Here is a 26539-nt window from a genome sequence, read left to right as displayed (position 1 = left end):
CACTGGGTATCCATTTGGGAAATAAGTAAATAAGTAAATAAATAAATAATATAAGTTATTTCCCAGCTCACACCATTCATCAAAATGAAGACCAGATGGATAAAGATGGAAATGAAATCATAAAGGTACTAGAAGAAAATATAAGTGAGTATTTTATAATCTTTAGGACGGGGACGGACTTTCTAAACATGTCAGCAAAAGGAGAAACCAGAGAGGGAAAGATTGATAGATTTGACTACATAAAAAATTAAAAACTTCTGTACATCAAAAACCACCATAAATTGAAAAAATATTCAACCTCACTAGCATTCAAAGAACGGCAAATTAAAACAGCAATGAGAGAACTTTTTTTGCTTATCAGATTGGCAATGATTAAAAAGAATGATAATACTGAAAGTTGGCATGGGTGAGGGGAAATCAGCACTCATACACTGTTGGAGGGAGTGTAAATTGGTACAATCTTTCTGGAAGGTATTTTGGCAATATGTATGAAAAAAAAACCTAAGAAGGTACCTACACTTTGACCCACTAATTCCATGGATAAAAATTAACCCAAGGGACAAAATTGATCCTTCACACACATACACACACACACACACATAAATGTGTGCAAGGCTTTTATTTACTATTTGGAATGTTTAAAAATCGGAAGCAATCTAAATGTTTAACAAAAAGGAATTCACCAAATAATTATGCTATACCCATAAAAAACACTATGTAGCTATTAAAAATGATGCTGTATAAAATGTACCATACCAATGCTATAGGTCGATAATAAGGGGGGAATGGGGTATGGAGGGACATGGATTTTCTGGAGTAATGAAAATGTTTAAAAATGGATCATGAGGATTTATGCAGAACTATGTAATGTGACAGTGAGCTGGTGATTATAAATTTCGGATGGGTTATATGGTGCGTGACTCTATCTCAATAAAATTGCTTTAAAAACGATGCTGTATAAATAGACAGACCGATGGAACAGAATTGACAGCCCAGAAACAAACCCCACGCTTTCTGGGAATTTGGTATATGATAAATTCCGAATCAGACGGGTAAAGGCAGACTTTTTTTTAAAAAAAATGGTGTTTGGCTAACTGGGAAAGGATAGAAGCTCGACCTGTATTTCACACAGTATATGAGGATAAACTTCAAATGGATCAAAGATTTAAATGCAGAAAATAAAACCATAAAATTTCCAGAAGATTATTAGAGCTCCTTTATAATCTTTGAAGTAGCTGCTTCCAAATCCAATAGCCATGAAAGGAAAGACTGATAAATAGATCGTATAAAATTTTAAAAAGCTCCTGCATGGCAAAACACTGTAAGCAAAAAAAAAAAAAAAAAAACTAATTGGAAAAAAACTGCAGCTTATTTCACAAAGGATCATTCACTCTAATAAATAATTTGTTCTTATAAATCAAAGACACCAACAAACTCAATAGGAAAAGTTATATAAAAATTCCTGTTTTCAGAAAAAAGAAATACAAATGGCTTTTAAGTATATGAAAGAATGCTCAATCTCATAACAAAAGCAGTGCAAATTATAACTGCACTGAGATACCCATTTTTTACCTATCAGATTTGCACATATCTAAAATGTACTTGATTGGCGGAAGAGGTAGAAAAATAGACACCCTTATACATTGCTGGTGGAACTACAAAATGGCACATACTGTGGAGGGCAATCTAGCATTTTCTATTAATGTTAGTAATATATTTACTACTTGATTCCTCAATCCCACTTCTCACAATTTTTCCTGCAAATGTATTTACACCCATATAGAAATGACATATGCATGTATTGCAGCACTGTTTGTAATAGCAGGATTGGAAATAATCCAAATATCTGCTTATACAGGATTGGTTAGATATTATAGTCCATCCTCACCACAAAATACCAGAAAGCTCTCGGTTTACTGTTCTGAAAAGATCTCTAGTACATACTGCTAAGTTAAAAAAAGAAGAAAAAGTGGGGGGTAATAATGTATATAGTGTGCTATCTTATGTGTAAGAAAGGGGGATATATATTTTTTAATTTGTTCATATTTTCAAAAATACATATTTGCATTCGCTTGTATTTTTAAAAAGAAACACTGTAACTATTAAAAGCAATTCCTTTGGGGAGGGGAAATCAGAGAACTAGGCGAATGGGTCATGGACTTCTCAATTTATGTTTTTTTTATATTGTTCGGACTTTTGAACTATGTAAAAGTATTATCTATTTTTAAAATACAATTAATTTAAGAGGTCATAATGGTGTACATACATTTGTGTTGACACAAAGATTTTCAAAATGGATTTAGTGCACAATGCAGGTCACAGAAACATATATAGAATGACCCCAAATTGGTTAGTTAAAAAGGGATATTGTACAGCTGTATTCTCGTATATGTTGGGAAATAGGAGAGTATAGAAAGATATACTCTAAAATATTAAAAGTAGTTATTTCTGGTTGGTGGGATTTAGGGTGATTTAAATTTTCAATATTTTTCTTTTTATCATATTTTCTAATATTTGTACAATGATCGTATTCTAGTTGGATAATTAAAAACAAAACACTTACCTCAGACAAGGCTCAAGGAAAAATAATAACCCAGGAGAGATATTTGTAACATAACAAAAAATTTAATATCCTTAATATTTAAAGAGCTCTTAGAAAATAATAAGAAAAAGAATGCTCCAGGAAAAAATCCAAACGAAGAACAATGGAATAAATAAATGTTTGTACACTTAGAAAGCCATAAAATATTATTGAACAGCCTTAATGACAAGGGATGATAGTTATTATATATCAAGAAGGAAAATCAGCTTAACAGTTAGTGTTCTTTTAATAAAAATACATCTATAGCAGACTTACAGACTTTATTCAGTGCATGTATTCATAAACAAATATAAATATAAATATGTGCACAGAATAAAATCTGTAAGGAGAAACTCTGGAAGGGCAGTAGATAATTCTGGATGGTAGGATTACCGGTGTTTAATTTTTTTCTTGTTTTTTAACTTTAAATGTTCTGCAATGAAATGGTTATTTGTATAATTTTTTAAAAGGGAATATTAGTGGTAATATAAAGCCTTGTGAAAGATTTAGCCACAAATAGGTTCATCCCATGTATTTAATAACAAAAACCCAAAAACCACCTGAAAGCATGACAATAGGCCCTCAAAGGTGAATAGGATCTGCAGGATGTTTTCAGTCAAGAAACAACTACGGGCTGCACGGGCGGTTCAGTGATAGAATGCTCGTCTTCCATGCAGGAGACCTGGGCTCGGTTCGATTCCCAGAGAATACACAGCCCCACCAAAAAAAAAAAAAATTAAAATAAAAAACAATCACCTTATCAAAAAGTATTTATTAGTGTGAAAAGAGATTCACGGTATGTGAAAAAATATATTATGTATAGACAAAGCAGTGCATATGAGTCCAATTTTAAAAATAGAAATGAATATGCTTGGAAAAATTCTGGGAGGGTTCGCACCAAGGAGTTAACTGTGATTGCCTGGGTGGTGGAGTGATAGGGGTTCTTTTTGTTTTTGCTTTGCCCTTTTGATGGTAAGGATTTTCTCAATGTTCTACAACAAACAATCCCTTCTAAACTGGGGGTGAGGGGGATGCTCTAACTAAAATGAATGCTTCAAGAGACAAACTTTAAACCATCTGATGAACAGCACCCCCCAAAAACCCTCTAGGAATAAAGGGTCCTGGGTAACTGAGGAGGGCCATCTCCATCTACTGATGATCAGGAGAAATAAGACCCAGACTGCGTCCTGGGCTGAGCTGCCTTATCCCCCTCCTTCCTACTCTCGAGTCTCTCTTGGCCACAGGATGCTGCCACCTGGCTGGGCACCCTGTCACTGCCCACCAGTAGGTGAAGGCAGAACGCTGCCCAAGGCGGGGCCTTGCAGAGCACCGTGGGTCCGGCTACTTGACTTCCAGCAGGTAATTGAAACAGACCAGCTGGGCCAGTAGGCGACTGGCAGGGTCATGGAGGTGAAGTGGCCAGGATACGAAGCTTCTCTGCGAGGACCCCATCTGGCCAGGTCCTCCCCTGGCTTCTCAGCCTCGTTAAGCTTCTGAGTCCCCTAAAGGAAAGGAGTGGCTGCAGGGTGGGGTGTCTCAGTCAGACTCCTCCAAAGGGGCACAGAACTTGTCTGAAGATTATTGAGCAGATTCTTCAGGGTGTGGAAGCGGGGGAGACCGTGCCCCGGCGGGACCCTGCCCCAGGCCCCTTTTGTCTCCTGAGAGTTTACTGCAACCGCCTCCTAACCGGTCTCCCAGCCCTCAGTCCCTGCCCTGCCCAGCCCAGCTGGCAAGACCCTCAGCCCCTCTGGATATGCAGCTAATTATTTCATTCCTAGGATCAAAAACACTTTATCCAAAATCAGTACTTCTCAAACTTTCCTGCTGAAGTACCTCAACAACAGACAGAAGAAATGCCTTCGGGTCCCCCAGGGGACTGCATAGCCTGAAGCTCCTGCCAGCACATTGGAACTCTCTTTGAAGCCTCTTGTTTTCTCTTAAAAATTCATGAGAATTTTCCATGCTACTCCATGATGTAGCTGAATTCCTTTTAGCATGAAGATGTTTAAAATTATTCACCTCCAGGAAAACTGATTGCCTGAAAGAAGTACCAGGTTTGTCTGGAGGCTTTAGGTATCCTCCTTGCAGAAGTACCTGCAGGATAAATTTCAAAACCTTGTGACAAATAAGGCTTTTTACAATTTGGCCCTCACAAACCTTTCTGCTTTTCTCCCACTGCACCTCTCTCTGCACACACTCCGTCTCCAGGCTACCTAGACCCTTTGTTTCCTGACATGGCAAGGTCTTCCCAGCCCCTGTGCTTTGCTTGCCTTCCTCCCCGCAGACCCCACTCCTTAGTTGTCAACATCTCACCCCCGCTGCAGGTCTCAAGGGAGATCAAACGCCACCTTCCACATTCACCCTTCTCTCACCACCCGGACAGATACGATGTGAACAGCCTGTGCTGCGGAATCTGAAGGCTGGGGTTCCAGTCCTGACCCATCTCCCTGCGTTGGACATGCTACCTCACTTCTCCTGGACCTCATTTGTAAAGCGTGGAATAATTATGCTTCCCCCACAGGGCTGTTATGAGGATTAAGTAATGTTCAAGCAACAGCATCGTAGTGCCCAGTACGAGACTGTTACTTTGCTCCCTTTTTTCCTCCAAACTCCTACAGTGCTTTATTTATACCATTCATGTAAATAGCATGCATTTACACGGCCCTCATTTTTATAATGGCTTGTTCCCCCCAAATAGATCGGTGGTTCCCAATGACACAAAGAAGCTTCTTGTATTACCCCATGATCTCATGTCTTGAAGGATTCGGGTTGTTAAATCAAACACATTTATGAAATAATAGGCTGCTTTTCTAAGTTCTCTATCCTATTAAGCTTTGGGAAATATTGAGAGCGTTCCCAGGCTTTCCTCTCATGCCTGACTTTAGGGAGTTGGAGTTGGGAGCCACCCACAGAGACTATAAACACCTTGAGACTAGAGCTCCCTCTTCACACTTCCCACAGCACCTTACTCAGCGCCCTGCACTTAGAACACACCTAGTAACTGCTTGTGGCATAAACAAAAAGTTTCATACAGATGGGGGGGGGAGCACTCCCCAAATTAGCCGGTAGGCGTGCAGAAAAGGGTCATTGTTATGGGAAGCAGAGCTGGAGGCGAGCCCCTCCCCCCACCCACCCCGCGGCACCCCCAATTACACCAGCTGGCCTCCAAACCTCTGTGTGTGAGCCGATTAAAAAGCACCCTCGCTTCAGTGTCTGGAAACTCCGGCAAGGAAAGTTTGCTGCCCAAGGTTGGCTTTTGACGAGAGTCTTAATAAGAGACCCCAGCGGGCTGTGGCTGGAGAGACAATGTCACTTAGAGGAGCAGCTTGAAGCGGCAGTTAGGAGAAGAATTATTTTAATGAATACATTTCCTTTCAATTGCATAGGAATATCAAGATCCCATTAGAATGGGGAAGCAATTAGAACTAATAAAGATGAATGTGCAGCGCTCAGTGCGTGCGGAATAACAAGCAGCCAACAAAGGGACTCGGGAGAGGCTTCTCTAATCCAAATGAACAGGCGGCCAGTGGAGGGGACGCGGCTGCTGCGCTGCTCACAGCCCGTGCGGCCCCGCACATTCTGATCACGGCCACACCGCGACCCGGCCGGGCTGGGAAGGGCGACGGGGACCGCCGGGCCCCGTCTCTCCGGGATGGAGATGGACTGTTGGCAGCCCCTTGGCCACGGCCATTCAGACCAGGGCCCTGGCGCCCGGCCAGCAGCTCGCCTTCCCCTTGCACTGGGTCTCATTGTCTCCAGGTGGCAAATGCCTTCTCACCAACTCCACTTCGAGGTTTGGAGAGGGAGAGGGGCCGTGGAGGAGGAAGAAGGGGCGAATGAGTAAGGGGCCCTCTGCCCCCTACCTCTCCCTCTCTCGGGCAGCCATGCCGGCTGGCCACGGGCTGCTCCTCCTCTGGGCTTGGTGTTATGTTACAGACACTGGTGAGTCACTGGCAGCCAAACACAGAAGTACTGTTGCTTACACAATTACTCTTCAAACAGTAACAAACAATTTTCATTACCCAAGTCAGATCCAATCACCCGCCTGGCCATCCTGCCTCAAACCCAGCCACGCAAACAGGACCCCAAGGCTGCATGCTCTACCCTCTCCGCTCTGACAAGACTGGGCTCCATTTTACCCCTGGCCCAGAGATACAGGACAAAGCTGTGCCTCTGATCCTTCCTTTGAGCTGGATCAGTTGTCAGAAGGCACAAATACCTAGGCATTTAGGGACAGTTTTAGTTTCCTTGCTGCTAAAATAAATACCATTCAATGGGTCTGGCTTGGCTTAACCAATGGGAATTTATTGGCTCACAGATTGGGAGCTAGGAAAAATCCAAATTTAAGCCATTGGCAAGGTGATGCTTTCTCCCAGGATGGCTGCCCACGGTCCTTGGTCCCCGGCTTTCCCGTCACATGGCAATGCACATGGCAGCATCTTCTCCTACCTCTTCCAGGTTCTGTTGACTTTCAGCTTCCGGCTGCTCCCCATTCCTTCTCTCTCCATCTGACTTTCACTCTGCTTATGAAAAAAGGACTCCAGTAATCCAGATTAAAGCCCACCCTGATTTAGGAGGGCCACACCTTAACTGAAATAACACCTTGAAGAACTCTCATGTCCAATGGGTCCAGCACCCACCAGAATGCAGACCAAGACCAAAAACATGCCCAAACTGGGGTTCACAATTCAATCTACATCAGCGACCCACTCAGATCTGGGGTGAGCTGCATCCTGCACCTGAGGGAAGAGGGCACACAAGGGTTTGGAGGACCCTATTGCCAAGTTAAGGAATCCAGCAAGATAACCCTGGCTCCCGACCAAAGCATTCACTGGCTTCAGATAGAGTGTCAGTACTTGACATTTCTTTATTTAATCTTTTTTGGCCAGACAGTTTCTTCAACCAGGAATGCGTAAGCTCATTCCAAAATGTCTGCATGAGAGGCCAGTCACACTCATTACTGGAATTTTTCTACCACTTCTCCTTTAAAATGTCTGTTATATTTTATTTTGTTTCTTAATGGGAAAGCACTTTAAAAGCATGTTTACATTTATACTCTTTCTTGAACTTCAAAATAACCCTGTGGGGACAGCAAAGCAAGTGTTATCAGGCCTAATGATGACAAAATCAGGGTGCCTGAGAGGCTACTGCCCACGAATGAGTTAACAAGGGAGCACCAGAATTCAGTTCTTCGGACCTGGTCCAGTGCTTTGTCCCAGGAGATGCTTTTTCTACACTTCCACAGGTTGCTGGACATTTCCAGGATAATTCACACTGCAATTTTGCTTTTCCGGTGTAACTCCTTTATTCCATTCCACATACTAAAGTGTACTAAGCACAGCTGGCTTTGAAAGACTCTAGTCTAGGCTACAAGGATCCTCCCTCAAGAAGTTTTCAATCTAATCATCAGCAAAGTATTTGTTTCACCACCCCTCTACCCAAAGAGATACACTTCTCCTCCCTTTTCATAATTTAAGTAAGGATTGTCTTCAAAGTCTGCCTGTCCAGTACATGGTAGACACAATCAATACTTGAAAACTTATTGCTTAGTTTCTCCCATTATCAACACTGAATGATTCATTGACTGGTAAGTGGTAAAGCCAAGTGCATTCACCTTTCATATCCCTCCCACCTCCCATAGCTAAAGGGAGCTAAAGCTTTTTAAAACTTTTTAAAAATCTTCTTTATTTTCATATTTTTTTCAATTATAAGCTTTAGGTATAGTTTATATACAATGAAATGCATAGATATTCAGTGTACACTTTGATAAGTTTTGGCAAATGAATAACTACATCCAAGCCAAGATACAGATCACTTCCATCACCCCCAGAAAGTTCCAGCATGCCCTTTCCAGTCAACCCCTACCCCTCCAGCCCACTGCTGTTCTAGTTTCTGTCACTGCAAATGAGTTTAACCTGCCTTGAACATCATATAAATGGAAGCAAATTATATGTCATTTTTTGTATCTTTCTTCTTTCACTCAACCTAATGTCTAGGAGATTCATCCATATTGTATCAGTAGCACATTTCTTTCTTTCTTTTTTTGGATGATTGGTATTAAGTTATTAATTTAGTTTTTAAAATTCAGCATATTATTACTAATTAGTCCCTCAAAATTCTTTCCATTCAATACATCTCCTGCATACTTGGTGATGCTTGAAGTGAGAAATATATGCAAATGGACTATCTTACTCTAGCACTGTGCTTTTAAGTAGGGGTGGCTCTCTCTGTTTAGGGGAAAAAAGATAACCGGGCAGACCAGCATGGTCATCAGGAGGACACACTTCAGAGTAGACAGATCTGGGTTCTCATTTCCAGTCCAGCACTTAACAAGTGGGTGGTTTGGGGCAGGTGATTTAACCTCTCTGTGACTGTTCTCCCATTTATAAAATGGAGATAATAATACCTTCCCAAGAGGGACTTGTGAGGACTAAATTATATTGTACATAAAATATCTGGCACAATGGAAACTAATAATAGCCTCAAACTAGACCATAATAAACATCCTCTTACTTCACTCACATCCTTTCAGTTTTGTATGTCATATAAATGCATATATATTTTCAGAGGTTTTAAAATGACAGTGTAATGTTTAGGTTCTTTCAACCTGAATACACCTAGAAAAGTCTAACATTCTCAGATACTTACTTAAAATAAAAAATTGTAACTTATTACAGGAAAAAAATAAAGATTTCCATCATTTATTCAATGACAATCATATTTCATGTACTGTGAGGGGCCCTTCAAAGAATTAAAGTCATAACCTTAGCTATTAGGATGTTTGGTTTTGGAGTGGAATAAGATAAACACAAAAATAATTATGATGCAAGACAAAGCAGGATAAATAATAGCAATAATAAACACCTATTAATAGAGTAGTTAAGAGCTTGGCTCTGGAGTCATACACTCTGGTTGTTCAAATCCTAGTTATGTGATGTTGGGCAACTTACTTAACTTCTCTGTTTAAAATGGGGATAATAATACCACTAGTCTAGCAGCCCTGTTGTGAGAAATAGATGAGCTAATACATGTAAATTACCTAGCACATATCAGCACATCAAAAATACACAATGAATAGCTAACATTTATTGAATACTCAATGTGTGCCAAGCACTGTGTTAAATGCTTTAAGTTCTTGCTTCGCATAATTTCCACAATACTGTTGCTGCTATTATACCCATTTTTCTAACAAGGCAATTGAGGGTCAGTGAGTTTAGATTACATCTTTAGTAAACAGAAAATGCCATAGGGAAGTCACAATCATCTATAAAATAAGGATGATGATAATACTTACTTTAAGGAGAATTAAAAGAATAAATATTTTAAAAGTGCCTACAACAGAGCTTAGTACATAAAACATCCTTATAAGTGGTTAAGTAAATACAAATTTTCATGCAATTGTGAGATGGCAGTAAATAACTTCCACTTAACTAAGGAAGGCTTTGGAAAGGTGTTGCTTTAACTGGGCCCTGAATGGTGAATAGGATCAAGAGATGGAGGTGATGGGAAAGGGCATTTCAGACAGGAAGGGAAAAAAAAGAGGCAAGGAGTGGGAGAAATCTCAGGGTGTGTAAAAAGAAAAGAAAATAATGGGAAGTAGTTACTTTTGACTAGAGAAAAAACAAAACAAAACAAAACTCCCCTTCTCTCCAGTGAACCACTACTCCTGCCAGCTGTACGTCCTAAATATATCTCTTATCAGCTTCCTCTCATCACTGTAGAATCTCCTGTCCACACCTCTTATCATACTCATCCATTTAGCAGTATCTGTGGAGTTCCCCAGACCAGGTCCCAGTTCCTACTGTGCACTATAATAACGCCCACGTTGCCCCCAGAGTGACTGCAGAGACACAAATCTGGTCCTGACACTTCCTTGCTTAAAGCCCTTTGTAATTTTTTCCCGTCATGTTTAAGATAAATTTCAATCTCCTTATCATTCTCCTGGTGGAGAATCTTCACTCATCGACCCGTGCAGTCTTATCTCCAAGCCTTCATCTCCACGCATCCTGCATCCAGTCACAGGAAAGCCCTCGAAATCCTAGATACACACACTTATAAATAAGCACTTGCTGAAAGAACATGGCTGGAATTCCATCCCTATTTTATCCCTGTCCATTAAAATATTCCCCACACTGCAAGCCTCGGACAGGAACAGCCCGGCGATCCCCTCCTGTTTGCCGAGCCTCAGCAGCAACGAAAGGAGCACATTTCTCAGCCCCCGGGATCCACAGACGCCCGCGGACAGCCCAACCCTCGGGGAACCGGAAGGGGAGGGGCCTCGGCGGCCCGGCGGTGCCATCTTGGCTTAGTTGGCCGGAAGAGGCCGTCGCGCGGCGGCTACTGAGGCTGCGCGGTCGCAGCGCCGCCGCTCCGGTTCCCGGTGGCGGTGCGGCCGGTGTTCCGAGCGCTCGCTGGTGCGGCCCCGCAGCCCCAGAGCCGCAGCCGTCTCTTGGTCCTCCCTCCACCCGGCCACGGTTCAGTCCTTCCGCTGCAGCTCGCACCCCTCGCGGACAGTTCATGCGCTGCACCTGCCTGCCCGAGAACATGTTACAGAGACCCGGAGCCGTTGTCTCCCAGTCCCTCAGGCCGAGGCGGAGAAGGCTGGCGGTCGTGATGGTGAGATCCCGGCCCTGACCGCCTCGCGGGGGGAGGCCCCGAGCCCCCTCCTGCGGGACAGCCCCAACGAGGCCCTTGGCGCTGTGAGTGGCGAGGCGGCCGCGGAGCCCGCGCTCATCCAGAGAGGCGCAAAGGCCTTGGCCGGGCGCGGGGTCTGCCGCCGTCTGCACCCGACGGTGACAGAGTTAGTGCATTTCCTGCTGGCGAAGGACAGGACGAAGAGTGCCATCACACGCTCCGAGATGGTGAAATGCGTTGTCGGAGACTTTAAGGATCTGTTCCCTGAGATCATCGCAAGGGCCGCAGAGCACCTGCGTCTTTGGGCTCGAGCTGAAACAGCTTGACCCCAAGCATCACACTTAACATCTCATCAACAAACTAAAACCTCTTTGCGAGGAGGAGGAGGATCTGGGAGGAGATGGCCCCAGGTTGGGTCTCTTAATGATGATCTTGGGCCTTATCTACTTGGAAGGTAATAGCACCAGGGAGGCCCAAGTCTGGGAGATGCTGCGTCGGTTGGGGGTGCGGCCCTCAAAGTATCACTTAGCTCTTTGGGTACCCAAAGAGGCTTAGTATGGAAGATTTCGTGCAGCTGCAATACCTCAGTTACAGGCGGGTACCTTACACCAGTCCACCAGAATATAAATTATCTTGGGGTCCCCGAAGCAACCTGGAAACTAGCAAGTCCTGGGGGTTCGTGGCCAAGCTCCATAAGAAAGAACCCCAGCACTGGCCAGTGCAGTACAGTGAGGCCCTGGCAGATGAGGCCAAGAGGGCAAGAGCCGAGGCCAGCTTGAGGGCTAGGGCGTATGCCAGTGCCAATGCTAGGGCTGGTTGTCAAGTGGCCAGCAGGAGCCCCATGGGTACGGAAGCTGTTGTCTTGAGACATGATAGTAGGGAGGGTGGGATAGGGGAGGTCGTTGTCTCTGTATTAACTGTATTTGTGTAACTTTAGGATTTAGGTTTTATTACTTACTATATTTTGTTACATGTAATATATTATTAAATTGCTGCTTATAATGAAATTGATCTACTTTTTCCCTGTATAGTTTTTGTTGTTGAGTTTTGCAAAATGTATTGAGAAGCTTTCCATTTTATTCTGTGATTCTTGATCACATTATGCAGCTTTTTTATGTGTTCCTCAGTGGTTCGAAAGAATGCAGCAGTGTGATGATCTGGTACCAGGAAAAAAAATAGCTGTTGGGTGTCTAGCCTCCTGATGCTTTTTGTCTGTTGTATTAAAAAATAAGTAAATAGATTAACATGTACCTCTATTTACTTAGCTGTTACTGTAGCTAGGAAAGAAAAATTGAAAGTACAATAAATTAGAAATATATCTGTTAATACTCTTAATAAATTAAATATTTGTTGAGTACCTTCTTTTGCATGATGCACAGACATTTGGGGATAGAGTGCTGAACAAGATAAAAAATTGGACAGTGAGTAAAATAAACCAGAAGTTACAGTGCAGGGAGTTGAAGGCTACAGAGGGACACCTAACCCAGGTAGGGTGATTGAGTGAGGTTTGCTTGAAGTGACCTTTAGTCAGTCTTTGGGGGAGGGATAAACAGCAGGCAGGCCAAAGAATGGTGAAAAAAGAGAGGAGGAAGATGTAAGTGAGGAAGTTGGAGGGGTGGATATGTTATTAAAAATTACATGATCACAGATGCTCCTCAATAACATGGGGGAAAGACTTAGTATGTGGCAGGTGCGGAAAATATCCCATCTTTGACAATGCTCTTGTTCCTGGGCAATTTATTACAGTCCACAAACTATGATGGTGGCTATTAGCATTTTTTGCCCTCTGTCTTCCTTCTCTCATTCTCTTACAATACTCCCTCTTCTAACAGAGCCCTCGGAGACCAGACAGCATAACAGTTCTGTAACATTATGTAGTATGGGTGGAGGGTATATTTGATGTCCCCCAGTACCAAGAAGCTCCATTTCAGGATCACACCCCTGACACCAGGAAGCCCAATGCCCTCACTGATATTTCTACCTTGTGTTTCCACCTACCACTTCCCATCTGGAGGAGACCTGTGAGACATCCCTCACATTTGACTGACCATGAAGGGTCATCCACAAAAGCAGCTCTGGCTTCTGTGATCCTGTCAACTTCCGTCTGGAGGGAAATCCTATAGACTAAATACATAAAATAACAGAAAACCTGGAAGAGGGTAATCAAACCAGAAATGGATGTGAAGAGACTGTGAAATTGTGCCTACAGGTACCATATACAGAAGAGCTGCTTTCTTCTCTCTTATTTCTTTGTTTTGCATTTCCTGCTTCCAGTCATGTCCAAGTAACAGTTCTGAGTAAGTTAAGGTTGGCATGGAATACAAATATCTTTGGGGCACACACAGGTCCAGAGATCCAGCAAACCAGATTGGGACCAAAAGCTATCAGCTCATAGGCGATAAGTTTGCTGATGATTAAAAATAATTCACGAAAAAAATAATGAGTGCCACTCTATACCAAGTTCTTTCGCAAAGTATCAGAGTTAAAAATGAAAACAGATTGTCTTTCCCAAGGGCCAAAAATGATGATAAACCTCACATTTATACTTTCTCACAGCTGCTGAGAGGTCAGTAGAGTATGCACCTGAGGGTCACGTTACTTGGTGATTTGCTAAAAGCCACTTGCTAGCCAAAAGATAGCACCAAAGTAGAAAACAACTTTCTTGCCCCGCAACCCAGTGATTTTTTCGTTCTAGCACATTGTTTCTCATTCCTGGCTTCCAATGTGTTATGCGTGATTTCAGTTATCACAATTTCAAGAAGTAAGCATGGGTAATTCATCTCCAGTTGCCACTGTAGTTGTTATGGGAATGAGAGTAGAAAGTCTCAGAGGTGACTTTGCTCAAGGTCAGAAACATGGCCAGGATAGCTAATGGTACTGTTTATTGAACATCTGCTATAGGCCAAAGGCAATTATTTTCTACTTTTTGCAACCACCCTGCAAAGTAGGTATTACTAAACACCCCTGTTTTGCAATATTAATGCTAATAATATTTGCTGTTTATTACCTAAGATAAGCCAGGTTTTCTATGCCTTATGTATGTTTTAAATGATTATGACAGTCTTACAAAATAGATACGATCTGTTCCATTTTACAGTAAGCAGACAGACGTCTTTGAGATTTGCACCAAGTCTCACAGGTGGGCTGTGACAGAATAAGGATTGGAACTGAGCTCTGACTGAATCAAAAGCCTATAGTTGTCATTATTTTACATTACCTGTTTCTTGGTACTCTTTCTAGAGGTGGGCCCTCTTTCTCCTAACTCATACTCTTTCTTCAGTACGCCACTCTCTCTAGAGACACAAATAAAAGCAGTGCAGCTAGATAATGATGACAAGACATAGATGGTTGGGGAAGTATCTGGATAGTTCATTGGCCCCAGTCCTGCCTACTTTCTTGCCAGTATTCTGGGAGTGCTGACTACATGCAGAATGTGTGTTTTTGCTCAGACTTGGCATGCTTTGCCTCTATAGGACATGTTTCCTCTGTCTTCCTTTGTACTCCTCGCTAAGCCTCAAACTAAGTCTTCTATGCCATGGAACAATCGAATAACATTTTTGAACCTGCAAATACGATTCCAGTGCTGTTTGATCCATATGGTCCAAAGAACCAGCAGAACTTGTGCCCTGCCTTGGGGAGGCCTCTCGAGGTGCAAGACCAGAAAGGAAAACTCCCATATCACAATTGCCATCATCAGCTTCTCAGAAGTACCGAGAGAATGGCTTCTGGGCCCACGTGCACAGGAGACGTAGGCCGTGGTGAGGGTGGAGGGATGAATTCTGCTGCCCATAGTCATTCACAGGAGGGAGAAGGAAGCTTTAACTCCCCTCTCCCCTGCTTCTTCCTTCAGGTACAGACATAAAACTAGATCTTCCTGGGTAAAACACTTGGGTGGGGGGAGAACATGTAGGGGAGTGGCAGACAGATTGCTCCAAATCATACTTATTATAGTACAACTAGAAAGCAAAGTGAAGAAAATTCCCTTGAAAACTATGAATCATGTCTTGGACTATGGGAAGGTCTTAGTTCAGCTACAGATTCCACAGGGATCTTATCACTTGCCTGAGTTGGGACTCTTGGTCCATTGGGACTCGGAGAATGGGTGTTTGGAAACAGGTTCAGGTTAATTACACTCCCATCATCCAGCAGACACATAGTACTCCAGAGGTGGCAGCTCATTTGCAGCCCTGCAAATCAGGCCTCCATTCACAGGCTCAATCACAGTTTCCACTTGAGGTAATTATGCCTCATGCCTTGGTCATGGCAGCAATTGATGCTGTTCTTCAAATTGTGCAGCCAGCAGAGATGGCAACAATTACCTCCCAGCTAAAACACAGTGTACAGACCCAGGAGGTTAGGTATTTTGAAAAGTGCCCTAATCAAGGCCTTTTAAAAGTCATGACAATGTGACCTTGAACAAGGAATTGCAAACTCGAGGACTGAAGATGTAGGAAAGATTTTAATAAGTAATTGGAGTAGTTATCCCCTACAATCTACCCCCATACCCCATCCTACCAATTGATTTTTAGACCCTGTCTATTTTCTGAGCCAGCTACAACCATATACAATAGCAACCTGCATTTACTAAACCTTATGTGCCAGGCACAGTGCTAAGTATGATAACTGCATTGTCTCACATACCCACACAACAGCCCTATGGGGAAGGTTCTACACTGGCCAAAGTTAAAGGTACTACAAAGAAACCACAAGGAAAGGATAATTCCTTATGATTCTTTCAGTGCATAAGCTAAGTGATTTGCCCAAGCTATGACATAGCTGGTGAGTAGCAGATCTAGAACCTGAGCCTACATCTGGGTTCTGGCTGGTATTCCACCCTGCCAGTCTTCAAAGGGTTCCTAGGAACAGTTATCCCCCTTGGAACAGTGGGGCTAAGAGGGAAGGAAAGGAAACCTCTCACTGTGCTCATTTACACCATAACCCAGAAGATCTAGGAGGGAGGCAGTAGTGAGGAATAGGGGCAAGGTGGCTTCTCTGGCTGTGAGCAATGGGCCATTTGTTAAAGGAAGAGACCTGAATTAGGAGAGGAGCCCATTTTTGAGAAATTGCACTCATACCTCCCAGTGCAATTGCTGCAGCTCTGTGGTTCACATGGCAGGGGAATCATGCTAGGAAACAGCAGCTTCAGTCTAGGAAACACTCTGGAGTCCTGCCGGGCATAGGGCACCGTGAGGGATAGTCACATACCCCCACTAGAGCTAAGAGACCTACTGAAATGGAAAGTTCCTGGCCCCAGGGGCAGACAGATCTGCATTCCAATCCCACTCTGCCACTCAGCAGCAATGTGTCTTCAGCTAAATTACTTAACCTCAATGACCTTCAGTGTCCTCATTTGAAAAACAGATTTAATACTACCTACCTCATAGCACTCTGAAGACTGAATGAGGGAATCACTCGGAGCCCCTACCACACTATCTAGTACATGGTGACTATTATTATGTAATGAACTCACTTATTCAGCAAATGTTTATAGAGCATCTTCTATATGCCTGGCAAGTATACCAGGTAGTGGGAGTAGAGCAGGGAACCAAATCAACAAAAATGCTTGCCCTCGTACAGCTTACATTCTAGTGTAAAGAGATAGGTAATACATAGAGTAAAGAAGCAAAATATTAAAAAAAAGCATGTCACCATGGTGATACATGCCATAAGGGAAAACAAAGCAGGAAAGGGGAAAGGAATGTTGAGCAGGGTGAGGGTGGGGAGGTAGAAAGGGGGAATGGAAAAGAGGGGTGGGGGGATTTGGAGGGAGGGATTTGGGGGTGGGAAGGGGAGGAGGTATTTTAAATAGCCTGGTCAGGGAAGCCCCACTGAGAACTGGCATCTGGGTCAAAACAGGGTAATAAGGAGTGAGCGAGGAGTTCTCTGGGGGAGGAGCAGTAGGAAGGCCGAGTGCGACAAGGCCTGGCATGTTCAAATGAATAGTTCTGGCAAGCAGAAGGAGTAGAGGGAGAAGGGGTCAAGTGTAAGGAGACGGAGCTTGCAGAGCTGGGACATGTACCTGAAATAATGAATAAACACTGATCAGCCCTGATTGTGTGTCAAGCGCTGCTCCCAAGCACTGCTGCAGGAGTTCAGCAAAGGAAGAAGCCACAGTGGCCTTAGGCGGGGCTGAGGCTCTCGCTGGGTCTGGAAGAGGAAGGAAAGAGAAAATATTCTTTATTCATAGCGCTCCCCCCCCAACTATAAATACTTATAGTGGAAATTTTGGAAAGTTCCATAAAATATAAAGAAGGAAATGAATTCTCTAGAATCCTGGCACCCAGAGGTAACCAGGGTTAACAGCATAGTATGTTGCTACATCTATGTTACATCTAGTTTTCACCTTCTTTAGCAATGAGATACGATAATGTCACGGGACCCAACCCCATGCAATATTTCCCTCAAATATTTCTGGGAGCTCCAGATGGGCCACTCACATGATGTCACAGACCCCTCTCTCTGCTGCAGTCACCCTAAAGGGTTCATGGAGTTACACAAAAGGAGTCTCTGGTGGGGACGCACCTTGTGGCCCCCCAGCATCCATGGCTGCTGCCTTTCTGTGCTGCCGCCTGGGTACTGGGGAGATGCGGGGTTCTGTGCAGAGGTGGGCACAGTGTCCATTCCCCCAGCCCCGTGCCAAGATATGTCACCCGAGTCCTAAAGTAACAATACCAGGGCCTCTCCGGAATCCTCGGATGGCTGCTTGTCTCTGCTTGCCATCTTTTGCAAGCAACTCTGCAAATTTCAGCCGAAAATAGCCACCCCCACAGGGACCTGTCCAGGCTCCATTCCACAATTCCTCTTTCCAAACCTTAGGAGGAAGGAAACAAAAGAAAGAAATCAAGAAGGAAAGAAAGAAGAAGACAGCTCTTGTCTCCCGAGGATGTTTACATTGTCGAACCAGAACAGTTAACATCTGCATCCAGACTGGCAGGGACTACAGTTTTAGGTTCGTGTTTTTTTCCCGAAAGAAAACAAACATCTATCCCAAGAGTACATTGAATTCTCTATATCTCGCAAACTGCTAGCAATTAAAGCTCCCTTTCCCCCACTTTCCCTACCTTCTCCTCATATGCTCAAAACCTTAGGATGCAACTCAAGCAGAGATAACATAAAGTGTGAACGACGGCTAGAGAAAGTTGGGATGGGTGAAACATTCCTGACAAGAGTAACAACCCCGGCAGAGGTTGGGGAGGACTGTGCACAGCGTATCCTGCAATGTGAGGCTGGAGCGAAGAGTCTGGCAGGGAGAGGAGAAGGTGCTGAGGACAGAGAGTGGCGGAAGCCGTAGTTTAAGGAGAACAATGAGGCCAGGGCACTTTAGAAAGGAGGAGCTGGAGGCAGGGAAGCCAAATGGGAGACTCCGGCAGCAACCCAGGTAGAGGTTTGGGCAGCCTGACCAGGAGAGTGATGGCAACAGGAGTGCGGGTAGGAAAGGAGGGATTGGGAGGATAATCTGAAATGATGTGATAACTGATTAACTCTGGAAAATGAAACAGGGAGATGTGAGTATGACTACGATTTCACACTGAAGGATCGGAAGCATGCTGGGGTCGTTAATTAGAACATCCACATCCCTAGGGGAGTGAGTTTGGGGGCAAGAAGAGGGACTTGGCTTCTGGCATGTTGAGTGCCTGGTGGACATTTAGAGATGGAGCAGAGGAGGGATACTGAGGCTGTGGGTAGATGCTATGAGCCATGCTCTTAGAGAAGATAGCCAAAGCCATGGGAATCAACAAGCTTGCTTTGGGAGAGAGTCTAGACTGAGAAAAGCTGGAACTTGACCCATCTCTTTCCTTGCTCTATAGGAAAAACCACAGATCTTGGGAGTCCCAAGCAAATTACCAAGCGATGCAATCCTGCTCTCGCACTTGCCTGTTGGTATCTGATCCTGGGCCCATCTTCTAGATCTGTGCCTAAGAAGAATCTGGAGGATGAGGAAAGGGTCTCAAAAGGGAGCAGCATTACTAGAAAGTCATGAAGGGAAGAAAAGCTTCACAAGGCAGGTGGCCAAGTGTTCTTTTGCACGCACTGAAACAGAACTGCAAAAGACATCACACTGCAGCTGGAAAGATTCATGGCAGACTTCTAAGCCAAGGCTTAAATAGGCCAACTCATAGGATTCAGATATAATGGCCTCTCTCTCTCTCCTCTTTCTTAGCAGACCTCACCCGCTTGGAGTGGAAACCTTTCAGGCAACAGCATCACCTTTAATCAGACCTGTAGGTGTCTCTCCCTGAGTGAAAACCTACATGTTCAAAGCTCTCAAAAACACACTGACATCTCACCCAGTCCCCAAGACAGTACTATTTCTTCCATCTCCATTGGAGACAGGAAACAAAAATGTTATTGGTAACTATCAATATCAGGGGCTTTGCTTGGAGATTTGTAACTATTTTTACATTTCTTCTCACAATAATCATGAAAGAGATTATTTTCTTATTTTTCTTAACTGATAAAAGTTAAGTAATTTGCCTAAAGTTAAGGCACATGTCAGGGAAATGGCAGATGATTCCTAAACTAGGTCTGTCCATGCACTCACATGTTATTATTCTTCATTTTCCACTTAAATATGCACAACAGACCCAGACTCTGTATATATATATATATATATATCCATCCCCTAAGACACAGAATGTCCCTGTGGGGGGTTGGAGCTGTGAACCCCAGAGAAACATGTTCTTAGACTTACTCCATTCCTGTGGGCGTGAACTCTCATGAATGGGACCAATTGATGAGGTCACTTCAGTTAAGGTGTGGCTCAGCTGAATCAGGATGGGCTTTAATTCTATGATTGAAGGCTTTGCAGGGAAGGTCACGGAGAGAGAGAAAGCCAGAGGAGCCAGGAGGTGAGAGTCAGTGGAACTCGGAAAGGAAGGGAGAAGCCAGGAGGGACTGCCATGTATGTTGCTATGACAGAAAAGCCAAGGACGAAGGATTGTCAGCAGCCAGCCCAGAAGGTCAGTCTTCTGGGAGAAAGCATCGCCTGATGGTGCCTTGATGTTGGACTTCTAACCTCAAAACCGTGAGCCAATAAATACCCATTGTTTAAGCCAACCCATTACACGGTATTTGCTTTCACAGCCAGGAAATGAAAACACTTCCCATAGAATTATAAGCTCTACAAGGGCAGGGATCTTCCTTTTGTTTACTGCCTGGTGCATAGTACAGGTTCAGTAGTATTTTGTATTATGTGACTTGAATGAATACACATAAACAGCCATCTGTACGCATAACATCTTCACACGCACAGAAACACACACTCACACGGTCACCCGCCACCCCCACACACACTTACATACCATCAAATTCATGGCCTGAAAGGACATCCCAGGTGGGAAGGACCCAGCTCTCAGGGCTGCTCTAACTGGCCTGCTCTTGGGGGGCTTCACCTCCACCCACCCTGTGGCCCCACTGCTGGTCTCCCCAGGCTTCCTGGAGACCAGCCTTCTCCCTAGCCTTAGCACAGCCCACCTCCTCCTTCTTAGATCAATCTAAGCAAAGCCAGAACTTTTTCCTAAAAGATCTTTTTAAAGTAAGGAGGCAGAGAAAAACAAATTCTAAAAAACCATGAACACTTGGACAGATGGGTTAACTGAGCCTGATTCTTCTCCTAAGCTATCCTCTGGAGTCTGGTTGCAGCTGGGCTCGCCGGGCGAGGTGATCAGCTCGGGCCCTGGCCAGGATGCTCTGCTGGCAGCTTGGATGCCCAGCTCCGGGTCCCACCCCCACCCCCACCCCCAGCGGGGACTGGCACATCTCCTCAATCTGGGGGATTGATTCTCTCTTCTTCCAGACCTTGCTTCCTCTCTGCTCTTGGGGCAGAGATCCTTTTGCCACTCTAGCCTTGAGCTAAGAGCTATTTGTATCCTCCTTGCCACTCTCTATGCCCGGAGCTTGTAAACCAGTTTAGTCCAACCCAAAACACTCACTAGGAGAGTGGCAATGCCCTGCTTAGAACCTCCTTCCCAGAACCTCAAGACTCTGACTGGGGTGGATCCTGCCCACCTCCTAGCCTCTTCCCAGGCCACCCCTCTCCATCGATGTCCAGCTACATTTGCAAAGCAGTTCTGATTGGTGTGCCATGAGCCCAGGAAATAATCCAATCCTTTCCAGCCCTGGTTACCTACTCACCCCACCTTCCCTCACATGTATGCATGGGCCCATCCCCAGGATCCATCTACTCAGATACCTCAAAGGACTCCAAATCAGACCTTGGGCCAGTGCATCAGCATTGCCAAGGCTTCTGGATTAAAAACATAAATTCCTGAGCCCACCTAAGACCTGCTGAATCCAGAATTTCTGCAGGCGAGGCCCAGTACGTTTAACAAGATGCCCAGGTGGTTCTCATACTCCAAAGTCCAAGAAGCACCACCCCAAATATGTCAAATTTCATACACATTTCCATCCATTTGCAATACTAACACTAGATAAAGCATCTATTGAACAACTTACTGCATGCCGAGGAATGTTTTCAAGTATTAACCCTTTTTCACCCTCACTGAAACCCCATCTCCCCATTTCACAGCAACTTGCCCAAGTCCAGAAAGCCCGCTAGTAGGAAAGTCAGGAATCAAACACAGGCCATGGTATGTCCCAGCCTCACGAAACCATGACACATCTAGTGCACACGGATGTACACTCACATTGACCCCAGTGTTCCCCACACACAGGGCCCTCGACCCCGCCTCAGACATGCTCACAAGAAAAGGTGCAAGATGGCCAGGCTGTCTTTGGAAAGCTCCTAGTTTCTCCCTCGACCCATGCCTGGCAGGCACAGCTCTGAGCCGAGACAGACAACAGCCACAACCAGCTGGGGCAGGGAGTCGGCGAGCTGTATCTCCAGGACTTGGGCAGCCCCTGCAGGCCCTGAGATGCAGCCCTCCCTGCTGCAGCAAGTATGCCTGCTACAGGCCTCCACTGCAGGGGCCTCGGACCCTGCCTGCCAGCCTCCACTGCCCAGCGTATCCTCGCTGCCTGAGACTTGAACCCCCTGACAGGGCCCTCCTGGAATGCTGCAGCCAGAGAGCAGATGTGCTTGTAGCTCTCTCCAAAAACTAGTCTTCTTAGGAATCCTGCCACGGGGGAAAGAGGTGGGGGCGGGGGAGGTGCAGAGGGTTTGGAAAAACAACCAAAATACCATAACACAGAAAAGTGAGCCAAATAAAAAGCAGCAACTGTGTATCTGGAAGGAATAAACTTAGGAGGAAAGGCGTGGAGTTTTGCAGCGTGGCCGCGAGGCTGCCAACATTGGCTGCCTGGGGCTGGGGGCTGGGCAGGAGCGGTCAACAGGCCACTGGCTGCCGGGAACTCTGGCCAGAAGCTGGGGTACAGAAAGAGCAGAGTCTAGGCCAATCAGAGGTGTGAGGAATGGATCGTAATCAACAGCATCCTCTTTCCCAGGGCTCCAGGTACTGGGCTCTGCAGCCCTCAGGCATCCCCAGGGACAGGTGAACTCTCCAAGAGGAGATTTCACATGGTCAGGCACCAGGAATTGAACCCAGGTCTCTGGCATGGCAGGCAAGAACTCTGCCACTGAGCCACCATCACCCCACCTCTCCAAGAGGACTTTTGAAACCATAGCCATCCCAAGACCCATCTAGAAGGTCCTTCTCACCATTCTCCACCTGTATGGTCTGCTTGGGACTATGGAAAGAGCCAGAATTATGCTCAGAATAGGGCTGGGAAGCTCTTACAGTAGTGGGAAAGAGGTAAGAAGGATTTCCTCTTGGGCAACAGGGTACAGAGTCAAAACACCCAAGGTTAAGGCCAAACTCGTGGTGACAGGTTCTATAACCTTTGCCAACTTCATTACTCTCACTGAGCCTAAATCTCCTCACTGTGGGCAGAGTCAAGCTTTCCCTGTGCACCTCCGGGTCAGTAAAACTAGTAATGGATGTAAAAAGCTTTTGTGAGCGGTAACTGACATCTACTCCACTTCCTGAGCTCACACCATGTGCCAGACACAGCACAGGCATTTTCGCATATTAGTGCATACATTTCTGTGAGGCAGGTCTTATTATTCCCATTTTACAGATGAGGAAAATAAGGCTCAGCAAAGTTAAGAGATTTCTGGAAAATGGCAGATGCAGGAGTTGTACCAGGTCTGCCTGCCTGACTGTGGTGCCCTTGTCTCCTGTCCTAAGTCATATTGCTGCAGGGCAGAGTAAAGAAGTCCCGTATTGCAACCCAGTGGGCAGGGATGGGCAGTGGCACATTTACTGAGTCAAGAGAAGAGGTGACATCAAGAAGTCCTGGCGGAGGACAATGGTCAGGTGTCAGGGGTCAGGGCTCTGACCAGTGCGGGAGGCTTGCTGGGGTGAGGTGTGCCCAGACCTGGAGGAACTGAAGCCCCCATTGCCCCAAGCAAGCTGACTGGAGACTGGCATACCAGGCACAGTGGCCAGCAAGGGCAGCGCCGAGGGTCTGGGGGTGCAAAGGGGGTTTAATCTGCCAGGAGGAAGGTTGCCAGTCAGAGCCTGGGGAACGAAGCAGGAAGCCTGAGGACTGCCAACCAGGTAAGCAGGACAGTTCCCCTCCACGTCTGCTCATCAAACACATCTTCCAAGCCTCCTGTGTGGGGTCCTGTCACCTCCTCTGTGGGGTCCGCCCCCCTGGCAGAGTAAGCCACCCCCTTCCTAGTCTCCTATGGCCCAGCACATGCTTCCCATGTGCTTCCCTTGACCACACTTCATTCTAATCATCAGTGTACATGCCTGTGGCCAGGAGGACAGTGAGCTCCTCCAGGCCAGGTCCCATCATGGTGCCTGGGAGAGCAAGTCTTTGAGAAATGAACGAAGAACCAAATGACCGAGATGCATCAGGAGATGTTTCCTGAAGCAGATAGTAGTTGATCTGGGTCTTAAAGGAGTAGTATACTTGGGTAGTACTTTTTCTTCAAATATATCAAAGCTCTGCTTGGTGCCTAATGCTTGGGTTTGACCGTCCCAGTTCCCCAATGCTGGAAGAGCTCGCTCATCGATCTTTTATTCGTTCATTATGCGAACACCTATTGAGCACACGCCATGAGCACCATGGTTGGGGCTGGGAAGCAACAGCTAGGAACACATCTTCTGGGTGGGCCACGGTGGCTTAGCAGCCTGAGTTCTTACCTGCCATGCTGGAGACCCAGGTTTGATTCCCAGTACCTGCCCATGCAAAGAGAAAAAAAGAACACATCTCCTGTCCTTAAAGGTGTAACTGTGAAGTGGCTGTGAGCGGGGTACAGAAAAGCACGTGGATGATTAGAATATGTGACCGTCTAGAGGATTCCATGGAAACGCATGGAAAGAGACATTCACCCACCCAGGAGGAGCGAGAAGACAGAGCTGCTGTGTGTGACAGTGCGGGTGGTACACGCACAGCCGGGGAGCCCCTGGAGTCCTTCCAGGCCAGCAGCATCTGCCTCCCTGGTGCTGCCTCATCCTAACCCCCAACTCCAGTCCATCTACCTGGTCCCGCTGGGTCTTTCTGCAGCCCTAGCCCAGGCCCCGTCCTGGCCCAGGGAATTTCTCTGGGGAGAATTCCTTTGTCCAGTCTTCCATAGAAGGTTTCTTCCAGAAAACTCTCTAGCAGTCCTTGCCGCCCCCTTTCTCTTGCCAGCTCTATAAAGCAAGCGGGCTCTTCTCAGAGAGTTACATTCTGGGGAAGTGTGATTCATGGGGAAAGAACTCTTTCCACGGCTTGCTAACCTTTGATGTGACCCCCAAAAACCTGTGGCTAATACAGTGATCTGAATTTCACAAAGCTCATAAATACAAAAGCCACACCGCATCGGGCCGTGAAAAGAGGCCTCTGGCTAGCCAGCTCTTACCAGCAGTTAAAGGAACATTCTCCTTCCCCACCCTGAAGCTACAGCCCTCCCTCCAAACCCTCAACTCTCCCAGCAGCTCCTGCAGAGGCAGAACCTCAGGGCCCCACTGGCTGGGAGGGAGCTTGCTGAGACCCCTGAGGCCCACCAACCCCCCACTGGGCCATCACCCCACAGCCCTCTGCCACCCCAATTCTGCCAAGAGGGGCAAGAGTTAATGATTGGGTAGGCCACGGTGGCTCAGCAAGCAGAGTTCTCGCCATGCCGGAGACCCGGGTTTGTTTCCCCGTGCTTGCCCATGCAAAACATGTTAATGTGAACGATCAGAGTGGAGAAAGCCTGGAGAAACAGACATCTAAAAACTGGCCTCCTTAATGGAAAGAAGAACCTCTGGGACTGGAAAGATGCTTGTGAATTGCAGGGGACGTATCTGCAGATACAGGGCTCTCTCAGACTGAGGTTTCTGGAAGTTTTCCTGTGAAGCAAAACGATAAAAGGAAAATCTAATTTTTCCAAGAGAGCGACGTTTTTTGGGAGACCAATCTTTCAGCCACAAATTTAATGAACTAGAAACGTAGCACTTTCTTCCTATACAGACTACCTCTTTCTAAAGCAGGACGCAGAACAAGCAAGGCAAGGTGGTAACTAATGAGACAATATAAATGAAATACCTCGCACAGTGCCTGGCCTTAGAGTAGGCACTCAATAAATGGTTGCTGTTATTATAATGCTTTATTTTATTATTTGACCAATTCCCTGAGAGAGGAACTAAGCAGAGCAGGGAGAGGGACTATAAAGTTTCTAGGAACCAGCGTGAGGGCGGACCTGCCCAGGAGGGGCCCCCGGAGACCTCCAGGCTAGGTTTTCATGTCAGGAAGCTGGCTGACTGCAGAGCAGCACTGTGCTCCTACTGCTCATGCTGAAAATAGTGCCACCGTTCAGCAGCCACGAAGGCAGAGGGACTGGCAGTGGCGAGGGTAAACCAGTGCCAGGCTTCAGGACACCTTGTCTAGAACTTCCTTTAACCCGCCCTGTCCCCCATGCCCCGGAGCGATTTTGAAGTAAAAGGCTCTTAAAACAGGTTTTGTAACTGGGTTTGTCCCCGCACTGTCTGCAGAAGCAGGGAAATGGAGGCTGGGCCTGCTGCCAGCAGCTCTCTCCCCCCCCATCCCTCCCATTCTCAGAGGCAGATGAGGACGCTCACTCCATCCAAACTCAGGACAAGATGGGAAAGGGGGATCCTTTCCTGCCGCTCCTGAGCACCTGGTGGCGGTAGGGCAGCTTCTTGCTCCCTGGAAAGCCTTTCCAGAGATTTCCCTTCTCCTATGTCCGGGGTGTACCAGAAGGAAGCAGCAGCAGGGAACTTCGTTCTCTTCCCGAAGGATTGAGTCTGGGTGGTGGGAAGGACTAGGTGACACTAGCTGTGGGGGGCCTCCTAAGGGGCCACAGGTGCTAAGCCAGCCAGACCTTCCTGCTGGGAAGACACCAGCCACGGCACCCAGACATCTGCCCTC

The 26539-nt window shown here is 45.8% G+C and overlaps 1 protein-coding gene across 1 annotated transcript; it reads left to right on the top strand.

Moving 5' to 3' along the window:
- The first annotated feature begins 6019 nt into the window (after nt 1-6019).
- Nucleotides 6020-12541, top strand: MAGEF1 (MAGE family member F1). The gene is made up of 3 exons (XM_077119325.1): nt 6020-6250; nt 6464-6523; nt 10891-12541. The coding sequence occupies exons 1-3, from the start codon at nt 6020-6022 to the stop codon at nt 11539-11541; spliced, it is 942 nt and encodes a 313-aa protein (XP_076975440.1). The 3' UTR covers nt 11542-12541.
- Nucleotides 12542-26539: the final 13998 nt, after the last annotated feature.

Source organism: Tamandua tetradactyla, chromosome 10 (assembly GCF_023851605.1).
Source record: "Tamandua tetradactyla isolate mTamTet1 chromosome 10, mTamTet1.pri, whole genome shotgun sequence".
NCBI lineage: Eukaryota > Metazoa > Chordata > Mammalia > Pilosa > Myrmecophagidae > Tamandua > Tamandua tetradactyla.
This window is presented reverse-complemented; position numbering and strand designations above follow the sequence as displayed.